Source organism: Esox lucius, chromosome 5, assembly GCF_011004845.1.
Source record: "Esox lucius isolate fEsoLuc1 chromosome 5, fEsoLuc1.pri, whole genome shotgun sequence".
Taxonomy (NCBI): domain Eukaryota; kingdom Metazoa; phylum Chordata; class Actinopteri; order Esociformes; family Esocidae; genus Esox; species Esox lucius.
The window spans coordinates 28,924,451-28,948,980 of record NC_047573.1 but is presented as its reverse complement, the minus strand read 5'-3'; the positions used below and the strand labels follow the sequence as shown (position 1 = coordinate 28,948,980).

General features: G+C 41.4%; 1 protein-coding gene across 1 annotated transcript in view; it reads right to left on the bottom strand.

Moving 5' to 3' along the window:
* The window catches only part of LOC105027628 (signal transducer and activator of transcription 5B-like), a 37,736-nt gene extending 25,446 nt beyond the window's left edge, over positions 1-12,290 (bottom strand). Inside the window, exons 1-6 of the mRNA XM_010899794.5 lie at positions 12,082-12,290; positions 10,622-10,764; positions 5,920-6,076; positions 1,957-2,046; positions 1,629-1,803; positions 670-800 (exon numbers count right to left, since the gene is read on the bottom strand). Coding sequence (XP_010898096.3) covers positions 670-800; positions 1,629-1,803; positions 1,957-2,046; positions 5,920-6,076; positions 10,622-10,749 — 681 coding nt within the window. The 5' untranslated portion in view covers positions 10,750-10,764; positions 12,082-12,290. The remainder of the gene's footprint in view (positions 1-669; positions 801-1,628; positions 1,804-1,956; positions 2,047-5,919; positions 6,077-10,621; positions 10,765-12,081) is intronic.
* Positions 12,291-24,530: the final 12,240 nt, after the last annotated feature.

Genomic DNA, 24,530 nt, shown 5'->3' with positions numbered 1-24,530 from the left:
CAATTATTATATATGCAGTACCAGTCAGAAGTTTGGACACACCTACTCATTCAAGGTTATTTGTTTATTTTTATTATTATAGAAGAGTGAAGAAATGAAAACTATATGGACTACTACCATACAGACATAAGGATGGTCCTCTAGTCACCAACCCTACCTTGTCACAACACACCTCATGAAGCTGCTCGAGTGAATGCCAAGAGTGTGCAAAGCTGTGATCAAGGCTACTTTGAAGAATCTACAATATAATGTATCTGTTTAACACTTTTTTGGTTGCTACAAGACTCCATACGTATTATTTCAAAGTTTTGATGTCTTCACTATTATTCTACAATTTGGAAAATAGAAAAGAGATAAAAAATACTCTTAAATTAGGTGTCCAAACATTTGACTGGAACTGTATATATTTATTTGTAGTTCTGCTCCTCTTGAAAGTTAAGCCATTTGGCGAAACCAAATAATGGTAATCTATGTCTGGGCTAAATGTAGGCAGCAGCGATGCAATCTGAGATACCATCTCAAAGATTGCACAGTCATGCACATTTCAGCTTATGACAATAGAGATAGATAAAACAGGTAAAATTACAAGTTTGGCAAACCCTTACAATGTAACTGCCTTTATGTTATGTTGTCTGCTGTGTGTGCACATGTGTGCATTCAGTAGTGTACCAGTCTGTATTTCTGCATTGTGTTGGCCTCTCTGGTAAGCCAGGTCTCCAAGGTGGCCCTCTTGGCTTGCAGGCTGGTCTCTCTCTGGGCTCTCTCCTCCGCCGGCACAGCCGACAGATTGTTCAGCTGGGCTATGGGGCAGCGTTGGTTTAAGGAAAGAACGAAAAGACACTGGTTAACACCTCGACTGTACTGATATGGAGGCTTTTGCTCCAATCATTCGCTCTAACATGTTTAGCTCATACATACACTAATGATCCCAAACATTATGATCATCTGCCAAATGTGCTGTTGGACTTCCGTGTGCCACCAAAACAGCGCTGACTAACTCAGGGTTGGACTCTACAAGAGGGGGTGCTGTGGTATCTGGCACAGAGACATTAGCAGCAGATCCTTCTAGTTCTAGAAGTTGCGAGGTGGGGCCGCCGAGGATCAGACTTCTTGGTCCAATAGGATTGAGATCAGGGGAAGTTGGAGGCCAGGGCTACATCTTGACCTCTTCATCATGTTACTCAAACCCTCATGTGCTTCAGACAGTTCTGCAATTACACAGCTCCATACGCACCAGGGTGCGATGCAATGTGTTGCAACACATTCCTTCCGTAACCATCATAAACACAGACTTGTGACCCAACCGACTTGTCAGGTCAAACCAAACAGGATAGCCTTTGTTGCCCCCGCAGATCAATGAGCCTTGGGCGCCCAACACCCTGTCGCTGGTTTGTTCCTCCTAAGACCACTGTCAGTAGGTACAAAACACTGCTGACCGGGAGCAGCCCAGATCTCTTAATGCTTTTAAAACTATAGTGGGTCTAGTTGCAGCTCTGACAAATTAAATTGAGGTCTAGGCAACGGTGTATTGTTAGCTATGACAATACAACCACACATGCAATTCCCAAAACACTTGTTTTGGTTAAGCATTGTGAAATGCTGGTGAATCCAGACTGTCAGAGCCTCACCCTGGATGTGGAGGTTCTCCTGGTACTGGATGATGAAGTACTCCTGGTTGTGCTGCAGCTTGCGCAGCTCGTTCTCCGTCTCCTGCATGGCCACACGTAGCTCCTCAAACGCCTGGTTGATCTGCTGGTGCCTCTGGGACAGGCTGTCCAGGGTCCCGCCCCCACCACTGCTGACCTGCCAATAGGAAGAAAGGACGTTGAGTCATCAATCAGGACAAGACGAACAACAGTTAAGGCTGAAAGGGGACCCTTCAATACATCACCGAAAAAGCATTTTGTAGCACTGATATTACTTTGTCCTGGTTCACTGTGTGTGTGTGTGTCTCACATTGGTGGCTTCCTGTACCAGCCTCTTCTCTGTATGAAGGATGTGTTTAATGCAGCGCACCAGCTCCAAAGGGCAGCGGTCATATGTACTCTGAGAGGGGGACAAAGAAAACATTTGTCAAAAGAACAAACTTGTTTAGAGTTTAGACAGACAAGCACAGCAGATAGCCTGGTGCTGATTGGAATTCCTAAACCAACCATCTGTCTTGCCAGTTGCCATTGGTCTCCTCTCCATGACCAGTGTTGGGATATTTCCAGGAAGATTATTTCTGGGCAAGTATGAGTGCACACCACAGGGTTCCAGACTGCAACCAACCATTTAGTTGCATTTTCTGACCATTTGATGTGGCTGGGAAGTAGGGCTGCACAATTAATCCAAATAACGATATTGATGTGCTAAATCCAAATTGCCAATTTACGTGATTTTCAGCTCCAAAAAAGATGAATGAATGCCGCGCTTCACACCAGGCAACGGGCATGCACTCTATGTCTGTAATTGTTTTTCTTGCTGGTGCTGTAGGTATTTTTGTAGATTACTCAGATACCTGGACTAATTTTGATTAAACACTTGGTTTTTCAATGTTAGTTTAAGTAAACACTGCAACTGCTAGCGAAGACGTCTGCTTCAAGTTAGCGAGTGGCACCAAGATATTGTCCCACATACACAACGGCATGGTTACTAAAAGATCAGACTCGGTGTCTACAAACAAACTTAATATGGGAGAGAATATACCTCAAGGGTTGAGGAATTTTGCCTAACCAGCTATGGCAACGGCACAAACATAGCAAACCCTGCAAACGACATTGCATTAAAGGAACAGTTAAACGAATGCTTCAACACAGGCTGCACCTTCAAATTGGTAATAAGCGTAAAATACAAAGCTTCTGTTTAATAGCACATTATGTAGGCTATTATCTCTATTTTTAAGTGAGATTATCTATGCTGTTTACACCCAAATCATAACCGTAATCGCAATATTTGTCAAAGAAATCACCATTCAATATTTTATCCAAATCGTGCTGCCCTCCTGGGAACGTAGAAATGAACAAGAAACCAAGCAAGCCAAGTTCAGCCGGCCCGCAATAGAACATTTTGCTACATTGAGATTCAAACCTGGGTCGCCCACATGAAAGGCTGTGTCGTTAACCACTACACCACGGAGCTGTACATTTGCCTGCTGTCAGTATAGCCTTGTCTATACTGACATCCGGCATCTGTATATCCTGAACAAATCCTCTTTAGCCACTGGCCGTTCTAATAGTTATTTAGCCATTTGTGAAATACATTGATATAGTTAAACTGACTAAAGTTTCTTACTAAGTTTACCTCCCCCACAAATAGCGACTATGTATTACGTTTGCCACTGGTCGTTTTAACAGTGTATTAGGCAGAAATAAACTTTACCGGTATCTACTAACTTACTGGAATAGTCATAAGAATTGAGCAATTGCTAGCAAGTCTGCCAAAGCTATTTCATGGCATGAAAACATATTTTTTCTTTCACGGCAAAACAAAGTACTTTTTTCTTTCACTCATGAACGACAATAACTATCAATAAAGGCGAGAATAACTAACTTTTTCATCAAGTGAAAAGACGAGAGAATCGTGGAATCTAGTACAAATAATTAATAAATGTCACTGCTCAATAGATTCAAATTTAGGTCTTCCACATGAGAGGCACTGTCTTTAACCACTACGCCATGGCATTGCACGTTTCATCAGTCGCTAGACTCCATTGAGGATTGTGTTAAACTGACTAACGTTTCTTATTAAGTTTACCTCCACCACAAATAGCATCTATGAACTGTATTGCTTTTCCACGAGCCGTTTGAACAGCTTATTAGCCAGTAATACGCTTACTAGTATCTACTAACCTACTACTTGGAATAGTCATGAGAATTGAGCAATTGCTAGCGAGAGTGAAGATTAACTTTACACTGTGAGCTATTTCATTTCAGGGAGCAACAACGTTTGTTTTACTATTATTCGTGAATGAAATTTTTTGTCTATCCTGAACAAATCATAATGCATAATTCGTTTTGACTGTGGAGGCTCAAACACGGGTCCCTTGCATGGCAGTGTCTCTAACCACTACGCTGTTTAACACTAGAACTGCCAAACCATTCAAACAAACATTATCAGCCAGAACCAAACACGGTTTCTCGTCATTAGCAAACAAATCGGCCCTATTAGCATACACATTCTCCTCCACAGCATCACCATCCAGCCAGAACATCAGTTAATCTACTGGGTCATAATCAAACTATACAGTAATAGTCTAAATAATGAATTATAGAATTTGTTTCTGTTAAATTAATTTGAAAAAATACAAGAATGTATGTATTGAAGGGCTTATACCATTTTTTTTTTGTTTAAAGAAAAAAAAAATAGTTCTAAGAACACAGACTCTAGTATTTTCATTCTTTTATTAGGCCCTAAAAAAGTGCTAAATGAAAATGTATAAACCCATTAGAATAAACCCATTAGAATACATTTTTATTTTGATCTCATTTTGATGATGTACAAGGTAGAATAAGAGACATTATCGACCAGTTAGTGACAATCAAAGGGTATATGCACATAGGCCTAAAACACCAAAAATCTTAAAGAATTAATAACACATAGGCTACAGTCTATTCGTAGAAATATTTGTACTGTAGACTATTCACCCAGTCAAACTAATTAATCAGTCAAAGTAATTAGTCTCTAAATAGTTTTCCGTTAGTGACTTTAGAATTCTGACAACAGTACAATGAAATATACACCCATTTAGGAAATGTCATGGGAGGAGGGTGTAGCTTTAAAAATGGCAGTTACAAATTCAAACTCCAATTCCCATAGGCATTTGGCGGTCCTAGTGTTAACAAGGGGTAGTCAGTTAGTCAGTCAGTAAGAGAGATTCGCTCTTCTGGGCCGGCTCCACTTACGCAGTCCGGCAAAAACAGTCTACCTTCCACGGGCTTATTTACAGTCTCAGTTACAAGTTTGGAAACACCTACTCATTCAAGGATATTTATTTATTTTACTATTTTCCACATTGTAGAACAACAGTGAAAACCATGAAAAAAACATATGGAGAGAATACAAAAAAAGTGTGCAAATGGCTACTTTGAAGAATCTACAATGTGAAGTGTATTTTGATCTTTTAAACACTTTTTTTGGTTACTGCATGATTCCATGTGTTATTTCATAGTTCTGATGTCTTCACTTTTATTTCTACAATGTGGAAAACAGTAAAACTATAAAAAAAAAAAAAAAAAACCTTGAATGAGTAAGTGTGTCCAAACTTTTGACTGAGTACTGTACATAACACTCAGGCATATTTAGCCCAACCAATCCATGGACCTAGGCCAAAACGGACCTAGGCCTACACTTTTGAATCCTACCCTGTTATAAGTTCCCGACTCAGTGGGCTACCCGATTCTGTGGAACCTGCTCAACTGAACAACATGGCCACCCACTCATTTCTATAGATCCTGCACAATGGAACAACATGGCCACCCACTCACTTAAAAAGATCCTGCACAAGGGAACAACATGGCCACCCACTCATTTCTACTAAACCTGCTCAATGGGACAACACAGCACCACATTCATTTCAATGCCACCTCCCAATGGTTCAGGAAGTGAGACAGTCATTTTCTCTACACCCATTTCCTCAACATTGATGCTCGACATGTTTCCAATAATCGAATGGGTACAGAAATGTCTGTGGTGAACAGTTATTTAGAAAGATAAGAAACTGAAAGAAACTTTTTTTTTTTTAAATCAATGATGTGGAAAAAAAACTGTGACAAATGTTTTCTCAAACAAGAAGCAAGGCAATAAGAGTTGGGTCTGAACTGCTTAGTTAAAACACTTCCATCAAACCAGAGAAACTGAGGGAGCGGGACGTTCCTTTCTCTGCTGAGTTGCTCTACTGTTTCCAGTCTGGCAGCCAAAAACTTCCCCTTGGTCTCTCACCTTGAGCTGACTGGCGTAGTGTCCCAATTTGATCTTCAGCAGGAAGCCATCCTCCCCCACCTGGTGCTCTGCCTTCTTCTGGAGCTCCTGGACTAGGCTGTCCAGGAGACGCTTGGCCTTCAGCTCTTCCTGGGGGTTCTCCAGTTCCACAGAGTCCCTGGGGGCCCCAAGTAGGAGGTCAAACAGGCACATTGTGGAAAGACAAGGTCATGGGTTTATTATACATTGCTTATCCTTTTTTTCCCCACATCATTGTGTATTCCCACGTGCACAGAGACCACAGATGTACATCCCAAAACACACACCTCACACTACACCTTAACCCAGGGCTAAGAGCCTTCTTATACCCCAAGGCTATGTATTCACACGTGCAGGTTTGTAAGTGGTCCAGAATCAATCACAGCCTAGGGGTCTAAGAATAAAGCAGTCGGAAACAAGTAAAATAGATTATCAACAACCAAACACAACTCAAATTCAGATGTAAGCACATATTATCATATGGCACACAGATTCATTCTTTTTGTGAAACTGCGCCAGTTCAAAACTACTGCAGTGACTTTTACAATTCCACTGCACTAGTCTAATTAGCCTAGCCCTTTTCACTCCCTCAGCTTCGGGATACTTGAGACAGAAGCACAAATGAAAATACAAATGCTCACTATGATGTAATCTAGCTCCAAACTAAATACTGCACATCCACATTGATGTGAAATAATAAAAAATGCCCATCAAACTCAAGAAGCCTAAATTTCTCAGACACATTACCAGTCAAAAGTTGCAGAACACCTACATTTTCCTAGTTTTTTTAATGAAATTCACACAGTTTTAATGACTTCAATAATTCTGAAATTAAAACATAACAAATACACAATTGGAGACAAAAATGAAATCATGGAATCGTTCTCTGTTTAGCAAAATGTAATATAAAAATGTGGACTCAAAGTAGCCAGCTTTTGCAGAAATAACAGCCTAACACACTTGAGGCATTCCTTCTACAATGGAAATCAATTATGGATCTTTTCATCTAATGAAACAGTAGCTCAGACAAAGCCTGGAGGTATGTTTTGGGTCTCTCTCTTGCAGTAGGATGAACCTCTGATCAACCAGATGTACACCAGAGGGTATTGTATGGCGCTGCAAAATGTTGTGGTAGCCATTTTGGTTCAGGGGGCCACTCACTCTGTGCAAGATGCCGACTCTGCATCCAGCAAAAGAGCCCCAGACCGTTGAGCTTCCTCCATGTTTGACAGTTGGTGTCACACACAAAGGAACTAACCATTCGCCTTCTCAACAACTTACAAAAACCCTGAATGATGAACTTACAAAAACCATGAAGATGGTTTTTGTAAGACCGATTAATCAAATATTGATTAATCGGTCTACAAGACCTTCTTCCAGTCATCAGTAGTCAACTGTAGGTGCTTCAGGGCCCAGACAAGCCTCTTTTTCTTATTTTGTCATGTTAAGAATGGCTTTCTTACTGCCACTCGACCTGTCAAACCTGTAGCTCAAAATCTTCTCTTCACAGTTGAAACTAAGACATTTTTCATATTTTGACCTGTATTGAGCTGTGCTTGAAGCTATTATATTGTGAGATGTCTATAAGGCATTTTAACTATCAGAAACATGTCTTCTGATTCAGTTGTGGCTTTGGGTCAGATCTCTACCTGTCAGAGCTTCCTACAGTTTCCAAGTGCCTTTTGATGGTGTAGAAAACTGTACTCACTGACACCTTGGCTATCTTTGCAATTTTTCTAAAGGAAAGACCACTTTTAAGGGTTATAATGGTTTGTCTGTCTTCCTTTTGTAAATTGCCTTTTTCTCACTATTATGATAGCAATATATAACTTCTCAAGGTACAATACTGTATAAATAATGCTTAAGAGGGTAAAATAACAGTCTGTTCCAACACTGCTTTTATACATAAGGTTTGTATGTAATCAACAAAGGTTAGGACCCCTACGGGAATTTTTTAGCAATTTTCAATTCATTGAAAGTAATTTACTTCCTTTCCTGCAGAACATCTAAGTTGTTAACCCATTCCTTGTTCCCTGAAAATGTAATATAAAACTCTTATTTTTCAGTTTTTAGTAACCTAAACTTTTTTACCTCTGGCAGTTCACCGCTTACCTTTGTACCAACTTGAACTGCTAAAAATTCATTAAAAACTGTCAGATATTGTAGTGCTTTTGACCAGTAATGTACTTTTCTATTTTTGGGGTATCAGGTATGATAAAAAGCACGCATAAAACAAACAATAATGGTTACTGTATTTATAGTTGGTATTTTCATGAATTTAATTAACATGTATAATTTGATAATGGTTGTTTTTTGGGACATGCCACTTACCACTTGTTTTTTTTAACCGACAATTTAATGTCAATTACAGAATTATTCATTTTTTTTATTTGACATAAACGATTGGGATGCAGTGTAAATATTATTATGTGAGACAAAATAATGTTTTTATTCTAAATTTAAAAAAAATCACAGACCAAGAATATTCTCTCCACAAACATTTGGATGCAGAGGGCAAAAAACACATTGAGTGTCACAGGGCAGAGTTTGTGGAGAAACAGCAATGCTTGCGTGCCAGAACTGTAAAGTTTACTCTGTAAACGTGCTCCCTTTTACTTTTTTCTTGATGCCTTTTGCCTCTTCCAGGCATTTCAGCACCTAACAAACAGGGCTTAATGCTCTGCCCCATTCTTCCTGATGTACAAACAAGAGAAGAAATTCAACATAAATAATAATTTACATACAGTGCATGGTAGCTATATACACTATATAAGACTGCATAATACAGTTGTGCTCATAATTTGCATAATCTGGCAGAAATTATGAAATTCTGGCATTGAATTTGAAAATATGACTGATCATGCAAAATAACTCTTATTTAATTATAGTGATCATATGACGCCATTTATTATCACAGTTGTTTGGCTGCTTTTTAAATCATAATGATATAACAGAAATGACCCAAAGGTTTACGAAGTTTACCCTTGAATGTTTGGCCGTTTTACAGACACACAAGGTGACACACAGGTGAAAATGGCAATTAAAAGGTGAATTGTCCACACCTGTGTATTTTAAAATTTCAATTAATGTCTAGGTATAAATAGTCAAAGAGTTTGTTAGCTCTCACATGGATGCACTGAGCAGGCTAGATACTGAGCCATGGGGAGCAGAAAAGAACTGTCAAAAGAACAAGATAATGGAACCTTAATGGAAAAGGATATAAGGAGATATCCAAAGCCTTGCAAATGCCGGTCAGTACTGTTCAATCACTTATTAAGAAGTGGAAAATTCAGGGATCTCTAGATAACAAGCCATGGTCAGGTGGACAAAAAGATTTCAGCCAAAACTGTCAGAAAAATTGTTCTGGATACAAAGAAAAACCCACAGGTAACCTCAGGGGAAATACAGGCTCCTCTGGAAAAAGACAGTGTGGTTGTTTCAAGGAGCACAATACAACGATACTTGAAAAAAAAATGAGCTGCATGGTCGAGTTCCAGAAAGAAGCCATTACTGTGCACATGCCACAAAAAAACCCGCTTACAGTATGCCCGACAACACCTTGACATGCCTTACAGCTTCTGGCACTGTGTAATTTGGAGTGATCAAAAATAGAGCGCTAAATAGAATGCATTATGCCAAGACGAATGGGCAGCTATACCAACTGCAAGAATTAGGGGCCTCATACACAACTATTACAAGACTGCACGCTGTCATTGATGCTGAAGTAGCCAATACACAGTATTAAGAACTAAGGGTTTTCAGACCTTTGACCAGGGGTCAGTCAATTTTCTCTTTGTTGCCATGTTTTGTATCTGATTTTGCCATTCTGTTATGACCTACAGTTGAATGTGAATCCCATAAGAAATAAAAGACGTGTTTTGCTTGCTCACTCGTTTTCTTTACAAATGGTACATATATTACCAATTCTCCAAGGGTATGTAAACCTTTGAGCAAAATCGTACAATAAAAAATATTTATTGTGCTGTAAGACAGTGTTTCTCAAACCCATATCCATAGAGTACTTTCCATTTCACTCCTATGAATTTCACACTAGCTTTTGAACAGTTGGAGCTATTGGCTATTGTGACAGATTAAATTAAAAGTATGACTCTATGTCTATTTTGCTTGATGATGCTCACAATTTATGTAGGAAACGTAAAGAAAAGCCTATGGCAAAATCACAATTCTTTTCTACAGTCAAGTATTACTTGATGATATACCCTGAACTCCCTAATAACGCTCTAATCGCATGAAGCATGAAAACCATAGTACAAAAAGCTTATGATGTTATGATTGTTTTGCAGTCCTACAGGCCTATGGCTTTTGTGTACACACACACACACATTTTATTTTTTAAACATATTGTATCAACAACCTTGACAAACACACAAACACAAAACCGCCTAAAATTCTTCTAATTAGTATCCCTCTCATGCAAGTGTGCAGACACATCAAACTTCATATTTTACCTTTCGCACTCGGTGCACTTTGCAACAAAAGTTTGTGGTTTAGTTTAAGCTATTCCAATTTCAATACGTAGTGAGAACTTACATTCTGCATACGCAGTTAGGCTACACATTTAAACATGTACTGCAATCACTGATAGAATCTAAATAGCCCAGACAAACAAAGAGGGGGGGGGGGGGGGGGGGCAAATGGAGGTGTAAAAGTAAAGTGAACCCACCAGAGCTGCCCCTCGATCCACTGGGCCAGGTAGTGGCGCACCTCAATGGGGAAGTGCTGTCCGTAGAGAGACTGCATCTGGTGCAGTGCATCCCCCTGCAGCTGCTGGGCCTGGATCCAGACCGCCATCCCCCCCTTCAGCCCCTGTCACGAGCACACACAGAGGGGGTTGGCAACGAGATGTGGAGAGGGAGCCAGAGATGAGACAGAACGAAGAGGGCAACAGATTAGGGCGAGAAGAGAAGGTGAGATAGGGAAGGCAGAGGTGTGTGGGGGGGAGAGCAATGGAAGAGAAAGACAAGGACGGGAGAGACTGTTCTGGAAGAGAGAGGGGTGGGGAGGGAGATGGTAACAGAGGAATGGAGTGGGTAGAGTGAGGAGGAGAGGTGATGCATTCTATGCCTTGGGCTGTCACAGACAGAATGAGCAGGGCCGGCATCTGCTTAACTCCCAGAATACCTCGGTTGTTATCCAACCAACCACACCCCAAAAAAACAGACAACAATCCTTAAATTCAGCCAAACCCAACTAAAGGTTTAAAAGGTACAAAACGGGTTATAGACTAGGCCTACACCCACTCCCAACAATAGTTTCAACACAAGTATATATACAATATACAATGCATTCCAGTCTGTTATTGTGGGCACTGAACAGAACACACACACTCACTCTCGCCTATTTCCACGTTTGTGGTGTATGGTGCATATTTGCAAAACTGTGTATATAGATAGTAAAAAAATATCTGTAGTATAATACATTATAAAGCGATGGAAAAAAAACATCTAAGAAATTGTGCCGAAAAATACTGTTTGCATGTTGCCTCAAAAGATTATACCCCACACAGATTTTTAAAAAAATTAAACAAAGCATTTCATTCAGCTAGCTATCAGAACTTTTGGATTGTGAATACTGTGGCACATTAACTGCGTTGAACAATTGACGTTAGCAAGCTACCTTCATAGTGAGTATACTCAAACTTGGTACACCGAAGAATACCAGGCATGCCTAGTACTGTACGTTACTAGGCTATATATTTTTTGCCAGTGTTACCTACTCCCTGTTTATTTACCTAACTTTTTAACTATTTATGTTGTTTTTCGAGTTTTCACCAACTAGCTAATTTGCCTCACGTTTTTGTAGGTTTAACAAGTTAGATTGTCCTAGCCACTATCCTGTACAGTAGTCTGTAGCTACCTAGCCAAGTATGGTTGATGTAGCCTGCTAACTTACAGTAGTGGCTAGTTTGTTTGTTATCATACATGCTTTGTTTCTAGAAGACACTGTAGTATAAGAAAACTGACATGGACCCCACATAACCAGTACTAGGACCTGAACCTATTAAATAAAATGCGGACGGTGTATTTTCGGTTGCAGTACATGATAGCAAGCTAACGTTACCGAGCTGGCTATTGAAGTTTGTTTACAATTATTTTGAAAACTTGAGGGTACATCAGCGCTTACCTATTTTCAGAGAGCAAATGTGATTTAGATCATAGGGAACTGTAAAACAGAAAAGCGATTCCTTTCAAGTGTCTCCGGCTTAGCTATCTACCCAGATGTTCGTGTTTGTCATATGGAACGGACAGTTTTCTTTTTGATTGGCAAGAAAAGCAACCAGCTGTTGCTTCAATGTTGTTTGCTGCTAACGTTAGCATCAAAATCCTAGCACGCACCACCCACTTCCGGAACAAAACTGCTGAGTAGGCCTACAATAGCTATACAGAACCACAGACCTGTCATGACAGTTTTGGTTTGTAGCTACTCCGTCCATACCATTCAACTTCTCGTTTTACAATTCCTGCTATAAAAAAAAAATCTTAAATAAGACATTAATTGTTGGAGCTAGAAACCTGCCATAAAATCTGTGTATCTAACCAATCTATTCTGATTTTATTTATATAGCGTAGTACCTTGGATATTAATCATTGGACACAGACTGACATACAAACAGAATCTCTAAATTAACCAAGTCACACTATAATTTATTTATCCTTTGAACTTGCATCTCGGAAAGTTTCTATAAAGTTGCCATAACCTATGCCCATATCTACAAAGTGGGTAGAAAGAGCAAAAAATTGGTTTTAGTGGAGTTAGCTTGGTATTTTATTGTTTTTTGTTCATATTCTTGATGCCAATGCTGACCCTTTGTTCTGGAAATGGTTTTAAGCTGATTTAAAAAATAACAATATACATTTTCTAAATAGAGTTTTATGCATTTTATTTGATTCTACAACAAACAAAAGTTGTAAACAGGTAAGAGGAGCTAAAAGAAAAATGCTAAAGGATATACAGTCTATTACACTTGGAAAAAAAGTCTATTACACTTGGAAAAAAATCCCAAGCTTGTTATCTAGGAACAAGTCGTACAAAGGATATGAAAGCAGTCAATCTAGTTTAGAAGGTATTGTTTGTTTTCACTTGTGACTTTGCTTCATGAGATCAGATTTCATCATGGGATGACCATAACTATCCTGTGGAATTTGTCTTCCTGCAAACCGACTGTCACAACCCAATCATTTGGAATACAAAAATGATAACTTCCTCAATTAAAGTCTGTGGATTCATATAAATATGGAGGAATGTATTTTTCTGTTACTTCCCCCTTGGTTTGAGTGACAATATACACTTCAGGAAAATATTCAGAGACCTTAAATTTCTCCCGATTTTGTTGTGTTATAGACTTCATTCATACTTTCAATATTGTTTTTTTGAGCCATCTAACTACACACAATACATGTACATCAGTATTCAGACCCTTTGTTCCGAGTCTTCTTGGGTCTGGGTATTTTTCTGTGTATTTTTCTCTGTTCATCATTCCCTCAATCTGGACTAACCTTCTACTTCCTCCCAGAGGGAAGCAACCCCATAGGATGATGCTCCCACCACCATGCTTTACTGTAGTGACGGTATTAGCCAGGTGATGAGGGTTTATCTATTTTTGTTGGACATAGCGCTTGGCATTCAGACCTTTTACTTTGATATTGGTTCCATCAGACCAGAGACTATTTTTCCTCAGATTCGTTCAGGCTTCAGTGTCTTTATTCAATTCACTCTGCCATAAGGGCCGGATCGATGGAGTGCTGTAGAGATCATTACCCTTTTGGTAGGTTCTCCCCTCTGCAGAGATACTCTGAAGCTCAGTCAGAGTGGTCATTGGCTTCTTGACCACATCCCTGACCAAAGCCCTTCTTGTCTCTTTACTTGGACTCTAGAATGACTCTTCGTGGTTCCAAAAAACCCTTCCATTTCACAAAGATGTAGCCCACTGTGCTCCTGGGAATGTTCAGTGTTTAATTATTAAAATGTATAACCTTTTCCAGAACAATGCCTCAACACTATGTGATCACAGATGGCTAAGGAGAGTTCTTTGGATTTCATGGCTTGGTTTATGCTCTTTATCAATTGAATTTGCCACAAATTGACTTCAAAAAGTTGTAGAGATATCTGAAAGATGATCAAGACACAAAGGACACATCTAAACTGAATTTGGGGGGTAAATATGTCCATTCTCAGTTTCAACAAAATTGCCACACATTTCTAAATATGTGTTTTACTTTGTCATTATGGGGGGTAATGAGTGTAGATTGATGGCATATACTATCTTTCAGATCAATTATAAATTAAGTCAATAATACAACTGTGGAGAAAGGGAAGTGGTCTGAATACATTGTGAAGGTACTGTATACAATATTAAGTTGCTGAAAACTGAAATTAAAACAAATTAAGATGACAAATGGATTCTGGAAAGGAATCCATCGGGGTCCACAAAAAGTTCAGTTACTCACAAATGTGCCCTAAAATATCCAGAACATGAATGCCCACATAATCCAGAACCATTGTCCTATCCATGTGACAGTCCTTTCCAAAACAAGGGCATGTTGTCTTTTGATTCCAAGATTTCATGTTGTTGCATAAATGTAATGTAAATTGATAGTATATAATTTATTACTCTCTAGAACAGTGGTTGGAGAAACGTTAGAAATCGAAGAAAAGAATCCAGCAAAAAGAGGAGTATGAGAAGATGAGACAGGCTTTAGTACGTGTGTGATTTAGTCATGAAACTTCAATATTGACATTATGGGCCTACGGATATTAATCTCAGTTTCCTAGAGTGAATAATGTGTCATTTTCATTTTGCTGTTGAAAGCATATTTATAATATATTTGAATAACTAGTGTAAGTGGCTGATCAGAATTCAGATGAAGGCTGAACTTAGGCTTCATTTACATATTTGTTTTCCAATCGAATAACATCAAATCCATTTAAAATCTGATCTTTTTCAGAGAGTGTCGATTGGTCAAAATATAATAGTGAAAAAATATGTAAATAAAATGTAAATAGGCAGTGTGCAATCATGTGCAAATCATTGAAATCATATATTCAATATACTATAATATACTAAAAAACTAAAGGTGGTGGAATATCACACATCTAATTAGGTCAACTGGCAACAGGTCAAAAACATGATTGGGTTTTAAGAGATCATTCCAGAAAGGATGGGTCTGTCAGAAGTGAGGATGGGGAGGGGTTCAACACTCTGTGAAAGACAAATAGTGCATCAATTGAAGAATAACGTTTCTCAACATAAAATTGCAAAGAGTTTGCGGATCTCATCATGTATGGTACAAAATATCATTAAAACATTCAGAGAATCCGGAGAAATCTCTGTAAGCTAGAGACAAGTCCGATAACCAATATTGGATGGCTGTGATCTTCGGGCCCTGAAGCCGCACTGCATTAAAAACAGACATGATTCTGTAGTGGACATCACTGCATGGGCTCAGGAACACTTCTGAAAAGCATTGTCTGTGAACAGAGTACATTGCCATATTCACAAAGTTTCCACACCATGCAAGAATAAACCATGTATAAACAGGATACAGAACCGCCGCCACCTTCTCTGGGTCCAAGCTCATTAAATGTGGACTGAGGCAAAGTGGAAAACTGTCATGTGGTCTGACAAATCTGTGATGGTATGGGGGTGCATTAGTGGACATGGCATGGGTGACTTGCACATTTGTGAAGGCACCATTAATGCTGAACAATATACATCTCTGGAAAAAGTTAAGAGACAACTGCACCTTTATATTTCCTTTCCAAAAAAGTCAAAAAGGAAAGTTTTGAGTGAGGAACAGAAGTGTTCAATTTGCAGTGGTCTCTTAATGTATCCCTTCTGTTCCTCACCCTTCTTTTTCTATTGGAGGAACATATGTTGCCATCCAAATTGTCTTTTTCAGGGAATGCCATGCCAAACCACATTCTGCATGTATCACAACACCATGGCTCCATTGTAAAAGAATCCAGGAACTAAACTGGTCTGCCTGCAGTCCAGACCTGTCCCCTATTGAATACATTTGGAGCATTATGAAATGAAAAATACAGCAAAGGAGACCCTGAATTGTTGAGCAGCTGCAATCCTATATCAAGCAAGAATGGAAATACGTTTCACTTTCAAAATGACATCAACTGGTCTCCTAAGTTCCCAAATTATTATTGTTAAAAGAAGAGGTGATGCAACATAGTGGTAAACATGTCCCTGTCCGATCACGTGGCGGTCGGGGACAGTGCCTCTGGGATGGCAGACCGGGGTGTTGGTCCCTCTTTTTAAGAAGGGGGACCGGAGGGTGTGTTCCAACTACAGGGGGATCAAATTTCTCAGCCTCCCCGGGAAAGTCTATGCCAGGGTTCTGGAGAGGAGAATACGGCCAATAGTAGAACCTCAGATTCAGGAGGAACAGTGTGGTTTTCGTCCGGGCCGTGGAACACTGGACCAGCTCTATACCCTCTACGGGGTGCTGGAGGGTTCATGGGAGTTTGCCCAGCCAGTCCACATGTGTTTTGTGGATTTGGAGAAGGCATTCGACTATGTCCCTCCTGCCATCCTGTGGAGGGTAGCTCTCGATTTACCGGTCAATCTACGTTCCTACTCTCACCTATGGTCATGAGCTTTGGGTCATGACCGAAAGGACAAGATCCCGGATACTGGCGGCCGAAATGATCTTTCTCCGCAGGGTGGCTGGGCGATCCCTTAGAGATTTTTTCTGGGAAGGTGTTCTGGTCCCGTCCCACCGGGAGGAGACCCCGGGGAAGACCTAGGACACGCTGGAGGGACTATGTCTCCCGGCTGGCCTGGGAACGCCTCGGTGTCCCCCTGGAAATGTGTAAGGGGAGAGGGAAGTCTGGGCATCTCTGCTTAGACTGCTGCCCCCGCGACCCCGCCCCGGATGAAGCGGAAGAAGAAGATGATGATAATAATATTTCTCAGTTTCAACATTTGATAAGTTGTCTTTGTACTATTCTGAATTAAATATATGGAGAAATGATTTGCACATTATTGCATTCTTTTTTTATTTGCATTTTACACAGCATCCCAACTTTTAGGAAAAGGGGTTGTATTATTGTTAATAAATGTGTTTGAATTATGGTAATGTTTGTCTTTAAGCTTGTAAGGATTCCAGTCTGGAGTGGACATGAATAATATGGTATCTGAGTCTCCATAGTAACTAAAGTTCAGATTGAACACCCTGGAAACTACAGAATATTCTGTGATCGGGGTCACCTGGATGTATGCATCCTTCAGATTGATTGATGTAAACCAACCACTGGGCACACTGGTTGTACTAGCTGCACCAGCTGTACTGTTTACACAACTGTCACATGGATAGGACAATGGTTCTGGATTATGTGGGCATTCACATGAGATAACAAAAAAATATATATAATCTAAGGGCCCAGCTTCATCCCAGTAACTCCTAGCAGACTTGGGACAGCCAATGTTGAGATATGGGTCTTCCAAAAATAAACCAATGCCTTTCTTCTTTGAAATTTCCACTATGCTCAATCAACCAGGAAGTCCAGACTGGAATCCTTACAAGCTTAAAGACAACTCTACAGTCTTTGACCCTTTTTCAACACATAGGTGTCTAATGACCTATGGACCTTACTCTTTCTTTGCCTAGGTCATCGTGACCCATTCCAGACGCTGTCATAGTCCTGTTATACAGAGAAGTTTGTAGTGAAGTTGTGAGGTTCCAATTTGTTTAACCTATATTCTGTCTCTGCATTGACTGGCGGTTACTCCGTGTCTGAAATGGCCATTGATTGTTCTGGAATAGGATGAAATTTTACGTATCTCAGAACTGCTTGAATGTCTTCTCTGGGGCTGTGATAGACCATTCATGCCCTCTGCTGGTCAGACCTGCTATCTGACACCACAGAACCAAGAAGAAGTCACTTACTTCGTAGATTCATTTAAAGGAAAACGAAAAGGAAACTTGACCTCTGGTTCTTGTGTTCCATGTGTTTGTGTGTGGGCGTACGAAAAAATAGCAGTGGCTATGGCACAGCTACTGTATGGGCTGTATTAAGGGCTGCTTTGATCAGGAAGATGAGAAGGGTATCTACAGCTAACCCCAATGCAGACAGACCTTCATACCAAAGACCTGTTCTAAAAAGGAACACCAACCTGACACTAGTGGTGTTGAAACCAAAGAAAGTAAACTCCTCCTGCTCATTATTATGCTGGACCTGGAGATGCGGAGTGTGATTCCTGCACCAGGTAGAAACTAAAAGACGTCAAGTCCTGTCTGGTGTGTCTTGCCTCTTACTGTCAACTTTAGCTCCAGCCTCACTATTAATCTTGCACCACTAAAAAGCACATCTTGATCTAAGCCTCCACACAGCTACAGACGATCTGCACACATCATGAGAAACTATTGGAGGTTTTCTGTCATAATGATCTGCAGTGTATCTGTATTTTTAGTAATATTAATGACCATAATGGTCATAACACAGTCTCAGCTGTAGCTGGAAGGAGTGAGAAACATGTAAGATGCATTAGATATAACATTAGCATGTGTGTGTGTGTGTGTGTGTTCACTCATCTTGTGTGTGTGTTTCTGAATAAACTATACACCGATCAGCCATAACATTATGACTACCAGCGTAATATTTTGTAGGTCCCCCTTTTGCCACCAAAACAGCCCTGACCAGTCGAGGCATGGACTCCACTGGACCTCTGAAGGTGTGCTGTGGTATCTGCCACCAAGATGTTAGCAGCAGATCCTTTAAGTCCTGTGATTTGCAAGTTGGGATTGGACTTGTTTGTCCAGCACATCCCATAGATGCTCGATTGGATTGAGATCTGCACACATAATCCTGCTGAAAGAGACCAATGCCATCAGGGAATACCGTTGCCATGAAAGGATGCACATGGTCTGCAACAATGCTTAGGTAGGTGGTACGTGTCAAAATAACATCCACATTAATGGCAGGACCCAAGGTTTCCCAGCAGAACATTGCCCAAAGCATCACACTGCCTCCACCGGCTTGCCTCCTTCCCATAGTGCATCCTGGTCCCATGTGTTCTCCAGGTAAGCGACGTGCACGCACCCGGCCATCCACGTGATGTAAACTAAATGTGATTCATCAGACCAGGCCACCTTCTTACCTTTTTCAGCAATTTGAGCTGCAGTAGCGCGTCTGCTGGATCGGACCACACGGGCCAGCCTTCGCTCCCCACGTGCATCACTGAGTTTTGGCTGCCCTTGACCCTGTCGCCGGTTCACCGCTTTTCCTTCCTTGGACCACTTTTGATATGTACTGTCCACTGCAGACCGGGAACACCCCACAAGGGCTGGAGTTTTGGAGTAGCTCTGACCCAGTCGTCTAACCATCACAAATGGGCCCTTGTCAAAGTTGCTCAGATCCTTACGCTTGCCCATTTTTCCGGTCTCTAACACATCAACTTTGAGGACAGAATGTTTACTTGCTGCCTAATATATCCCACCCACTGATAAAATCTTTGCAATCTCTACTGGTTTGCGGGAGGGACGTGATTTTGGGAGGAGATTTTAACTGTCTGTTGGGAAAGAGTGATAGGAGATCTACAACAATCGTTAGGCTTGATTCTACTTCAGAAAAATTACAAAAACGTATTAAAGATTTCCGATTGTCTGACTGCTTTTGACTACAAACAACTCAACGTCCCAGGTTATAGTTGGTCTAATGGCTCTACGTCTTCAAGAATTGACTTTTTATTAACATCTCCTGGTATCAATGTGATTGACTCTACAATAAACCCTGTATTTTTCTCTGATCATTCCATAGTCAAATGTACCCTAGATGTTGGTGTGAGAGATAGAGTTGGTCGAGGCCTATGGAAACGTAATGTCAGTCTTTTGGATAACCAGAAGGTGTCATTAAAGTTCAGAGAAAATTTTAAACAGTGGGTGTCAAATACAACCGTGCCATCTTGTCCATAGCATTTACGCCAGACTTTCTGCTGTTGTAGTGGGCAATAGTTTCAGGCAGTTCCTTTGTGCCACTGTCACTTAGCCACTGACAGCGTGCTTTGGTTGGGAATAGCTGTTCATCAACAGTTACGTTCGCACAGGACTTGTAAGAAGCAACACCGTTTTTCACAAATGTATTGAAGATCTCAGATATCATGGCAAACTTTTCTGTCTCAATATGGGCAGCTCTTGTGCTTTTGTCATCAGAACACAAATAGTGCATTATATCTCTGAATTTTTATGAGGACTTTTTGGCGCAGAGAAGGTGAATTACAGCTTAAAAAATAAAATTAAAAAAGGCGGAAGTAATTTTTTTAAAATCCAGTTTATTTTGTTAGGTCAAATTGCTTTAAATTCTTATAAATACTTATTTTAAGATTAAAACATTACTGGGGGATAAAGCATGCAAAAAGGATCTTCCTGTAAGCTTAGAGTGCCGCAAGTTTATTTTTGCCGGACCACGTAAACAGAGCCAGCCAAGAAGAGCGAATGTCTCTGAGTGAGTGACTGTATGTTAACAGGGCCAGGTATGGGTCCTCTATGTTCTCTGCTGCCTTTTTCAAAATATTCTTAACAATCTGAACCCCCTTTTCCGCTTTGCCATTAGCCTGTGGGAAGTGGGCTCACAGGCACATGTTGAAAGTAATACTGCTGGGAAAACAGAGAAAACTCCTGGCTAGCATATTGGGGGCCATTGTCACTAACCACTGTCCGTGGTATCCCGTGCCTTGCAAAGATGGACTTCATATGCGTAATCACTCCTGTAGCAGTGGGGCTTATGAGGAGCACCATTTCAGGATAGTCAATGACTAACACATACTCCTTCCCCTGAAAGTGACAGATACTCCTTCCCACTTTCTCCCATGGCTGCTGGGAAGGTCAATGAGCATTGGTTCTTTTTGCAATCAGTTCTGATGATGGATGCAAACTGTGCAATTAGCATTCTAGTCTGTAATGTCTCTGTTCATGCCTGGCCAATAAACAGTTTCTCTGGCCAGACTCCTCATCTTCTTAATGCCAAAGTGTCATTGGTGCAACCTTTGAAGCACTTCTTTCTTCAGTGTAGAAGAAACCACTATTTGGTTTGCTTTTAGTAACAGGCCATCCACTACTGACAGCATGTCCTGAAATGAATAAAACTGAGGGCATGCCTGTTTTGGCCAATCACTACCCATTAGGCCTATTACTTTTTGTAGCTGCTGATAGATTATTGGGCATGAAAAGTAGCTGAATTACACAATGTATGAGAGTATTAATGATCTCTGTACGAAGGACACTAGGTAGGAAATATGATGCCCCATTTCTGATGGTTTGCACACATCCTGTCCATACCTCCTGATAGGAGTTTTTCCATGTGACTGTCATAGACTCTATGAATAGAACCATGGACCGTAGGTTGGCACATACCATTGTGAGGAAACTTGTCTTTACCTGATGATACACATGTATTTTAGTTCTATTCTCTTGTTAGAGGAGTGGTTCGTTATCTTGTGCTATATGAGGTACCGTATCGCAAGCAGTTGGTATCTACTACTGAGGGGCCCCTCACAACTTGAAAAGCTGTGGAGCCAAGAAACTTAAGAGGGGACACTATTAGGCCATGTAAGGTTAGGATATAGAATACACGTATGTGATTGGAAGACAGACAGATATTGGAGGGGATGTGCTGGGGCATAAATACTGTGTCCACTTTGTAATCATTGGAGGGAAAAGTGAGAGAGATGGAAGGTTAAAATCATAGCCTCATGCTGAATAAAGCTTCCGATTGCATTTATTTTGTTCATGGATCAAACTTGGACAGAATCTAACACTGCACATCAGTTCTATTCTCTTTTTCAGTGTTTGCTAACAGGGAGCGCCTCCATCACATGGCTTGTAATCTCCAGTCCTTGACGACAATTTGTGCATTGTCCTGGTTTTACTCTCATCAAAGCATCAGCCACCACAAGGTACGTTCCAGGTGTATATGACAGCACATAAGTGTACCTTTGCAAGCACATTATTTGTTGAATTCATGGTGACATGTCATTCAGATGCTTTTGTCAGGGACATTATTCAGAAATACCTCTCACAAACACATGTGAAACACTCTCACATAAACAACTGGAAGATTATTCGCTCGCACACACTACTGAAACGCTCTCACACATACAAGTGAAACACTCTTATATACACTACTGAAAAGCTCTCATACATACAAGTGAAACGCTCTTATATACACTACTGAAAAGCTCTCATACATACAAGTGAAACGCTCTCACACATACAAGTGAAACGCTCTTATATACACTACTGAAAAGCTCTCATACATACAAGTGAAACGCTCTCACACATACAAGTGAAACGCTCTTATATACACTACTGAAAAGCTCTCACACATACAAGTGAAACGAACTCACACATACAAGTGAAACGCTCTCACACATACAAGTGAAACGCTCTTATATACACTACTGAAACGCTCTCATACATACAAGTGAAACGCTCTTGTATACACTACTGAAAAGCTCTCACACATACAAGTGAAACACTTCAATATACATTAAAATGATTAGTAGTGCACGTGCGCGAAAGCTGCATGCTGCCTGTTACGTTACTCCCGCATTTGGGTTTCCTTTTTTAATGACGAGTCCACCTCTGAGCTCTCAGCCTCTGCTTCCTCAATGGAAGAAGTGAGGGCGGGATTGAGGAGATCCTCGAAGTACTCCTTCCACCGCCCGACGACATCCCCAGTTGAGGTCAACAGCTCCCCACCTCCACTGTAAACAGCGTTGGTAGGGCACTGTTTCCCTCTCCTGAGGCGCCGGACGGTTTGCCAGAATCTCTTCGAGGCCAGCCGATAGTCCTACTCCATGTTCTCACCTAACTCCTCCCAGGCCCAAGTTTTTGCCTCCACAACCATCCGGGCTGCAGTCCGCTTGGCCTGCCGATACCCGTCAGCTGCCTCAGGATCCTTACTTCCGGTGTCCACCACCGGGTTCGGGGATTGCCGCCTCGACAGGCACCGGAGACTTTACGGCCACAGCTCAGAGCGCTCGCTTCGACAATGGAAGTGGAGAACATGGTCCACTCGGACTCAATATCTCCAGCCTCCCTCAGGATCCAGTCGAAGCTCTGCCGGAGGTGGGAGTTAAAGATCTCTCTGATAGGAGACTCGGCCAGACGTTCCCAGGAGACCCTTACAGTACGCTTGGGCCTGCCGAGTCTGTCCAGCTTCCTCCCCCGCCATCGGATCCAACTCACCACCTGGTGGTGATCAGTTGACAGCTCCGCCCCTCTCTTTACCCGAGTGTCCAAGACATACGGCCGCAGGTCAGATGAAATGACAACAAAGTCGATCATCGACCTGCGGCCTAGGGTGTCCTGGTGCCATGTGCACTGATGGACACCCTTATGCTTGAACATGGTGTTCGTTATGGACAAACTGTGACTAGCACCTCAGTCGGAAAAGGGTGGCTTGCCCACTTCAGGTTGGTGGAGAGTGCCTGCCTCAAGTGGAGGAGTTTAAGTATCTAGGGGTCTTGTTCACGAGTGAGGGAAGGATGGAACGGGAGATTTACAGACGGATCGGTGCAGCTTCTGCAGTAATGCGGTCGATGTATCGGTCTGCCGTGGTGAAGAAAGAGCTGAGCCGCAAGGCGAAGCTCTCGATTTATCGGTCAATCTACGTTCCTACTCTCACCTATGGTCATGAGCTTTGGGTCATGACCGAAAGGACAAGATCCCGGATACAGGCGGCCGAAATGAGCTTTCTCCGCAGGGTGGCCGGGCGATCCCTTAGAGATAGGGTGAGAAGCTCGGTCACCCGGGAGGAGCTCAGAGTAGAGCCGCTGCTCCTCCACATCGAGAGGGGTCAGCTGAGGTGGCTTGGGCATCTGTTTTGGATGCCTCCGGAAAGCTTTCCTGGGAAGGTGTTCCGGTCCCCTCCCACCGGGAGGAGACCCCGGGGACCTAGGACACGCTGGAGGGACTATGTCTCCCGGCTGGCCTGGGAACGCCTCGGTGTCCCCCCGGAAGAGCTGGAGGAAGTGTCTGGGGAGAGGGAAGTCTGGGCATCCCTGCTTAGACTGCTGCCCCCGCGACCCGGCCCCGGATAAGCGGAAGATGATGGATGGATGGATAGTTAAAAAAAATAAAGAGTTGGAAAGCAAATTATTACAAGAAATACATGCATGCTGTAGCAACACCAATTTAACCTCTGAAGAAAAGAGCAGACTAGTTGAGTTGCAGAACAGGTTAGATCAACATTATCTTGACAAAGCACAGGGAGTGTTTGTGAGATTGAGAGCAAGGTGGATTGAATCAGGTGAAAATAACTCCTCGTATTTTTTCAATCTAGAAAAAAGCCGACAACAAAAAAATTCTAGTCTTTTAGTAAATGGTGAGGAAAGGAAAGATTCTAAAACCGTAGAAAATGAAGTCTACATGTTTTATTCTAAATGTTATTTCTCTCAGTTCTCGAAAGTAGACTGTAATATTCTCTTTCAAAATCTTAGTCCACTAATCCCCCTGATTGATTTATCATTTAAAAAGATCTGTGACTCTGAACTTAGAATTGATGAACTGGACGCAGTTCTTAAGAAAATGTCTTCAAATAAATCCCCAGGTTCCCACAGT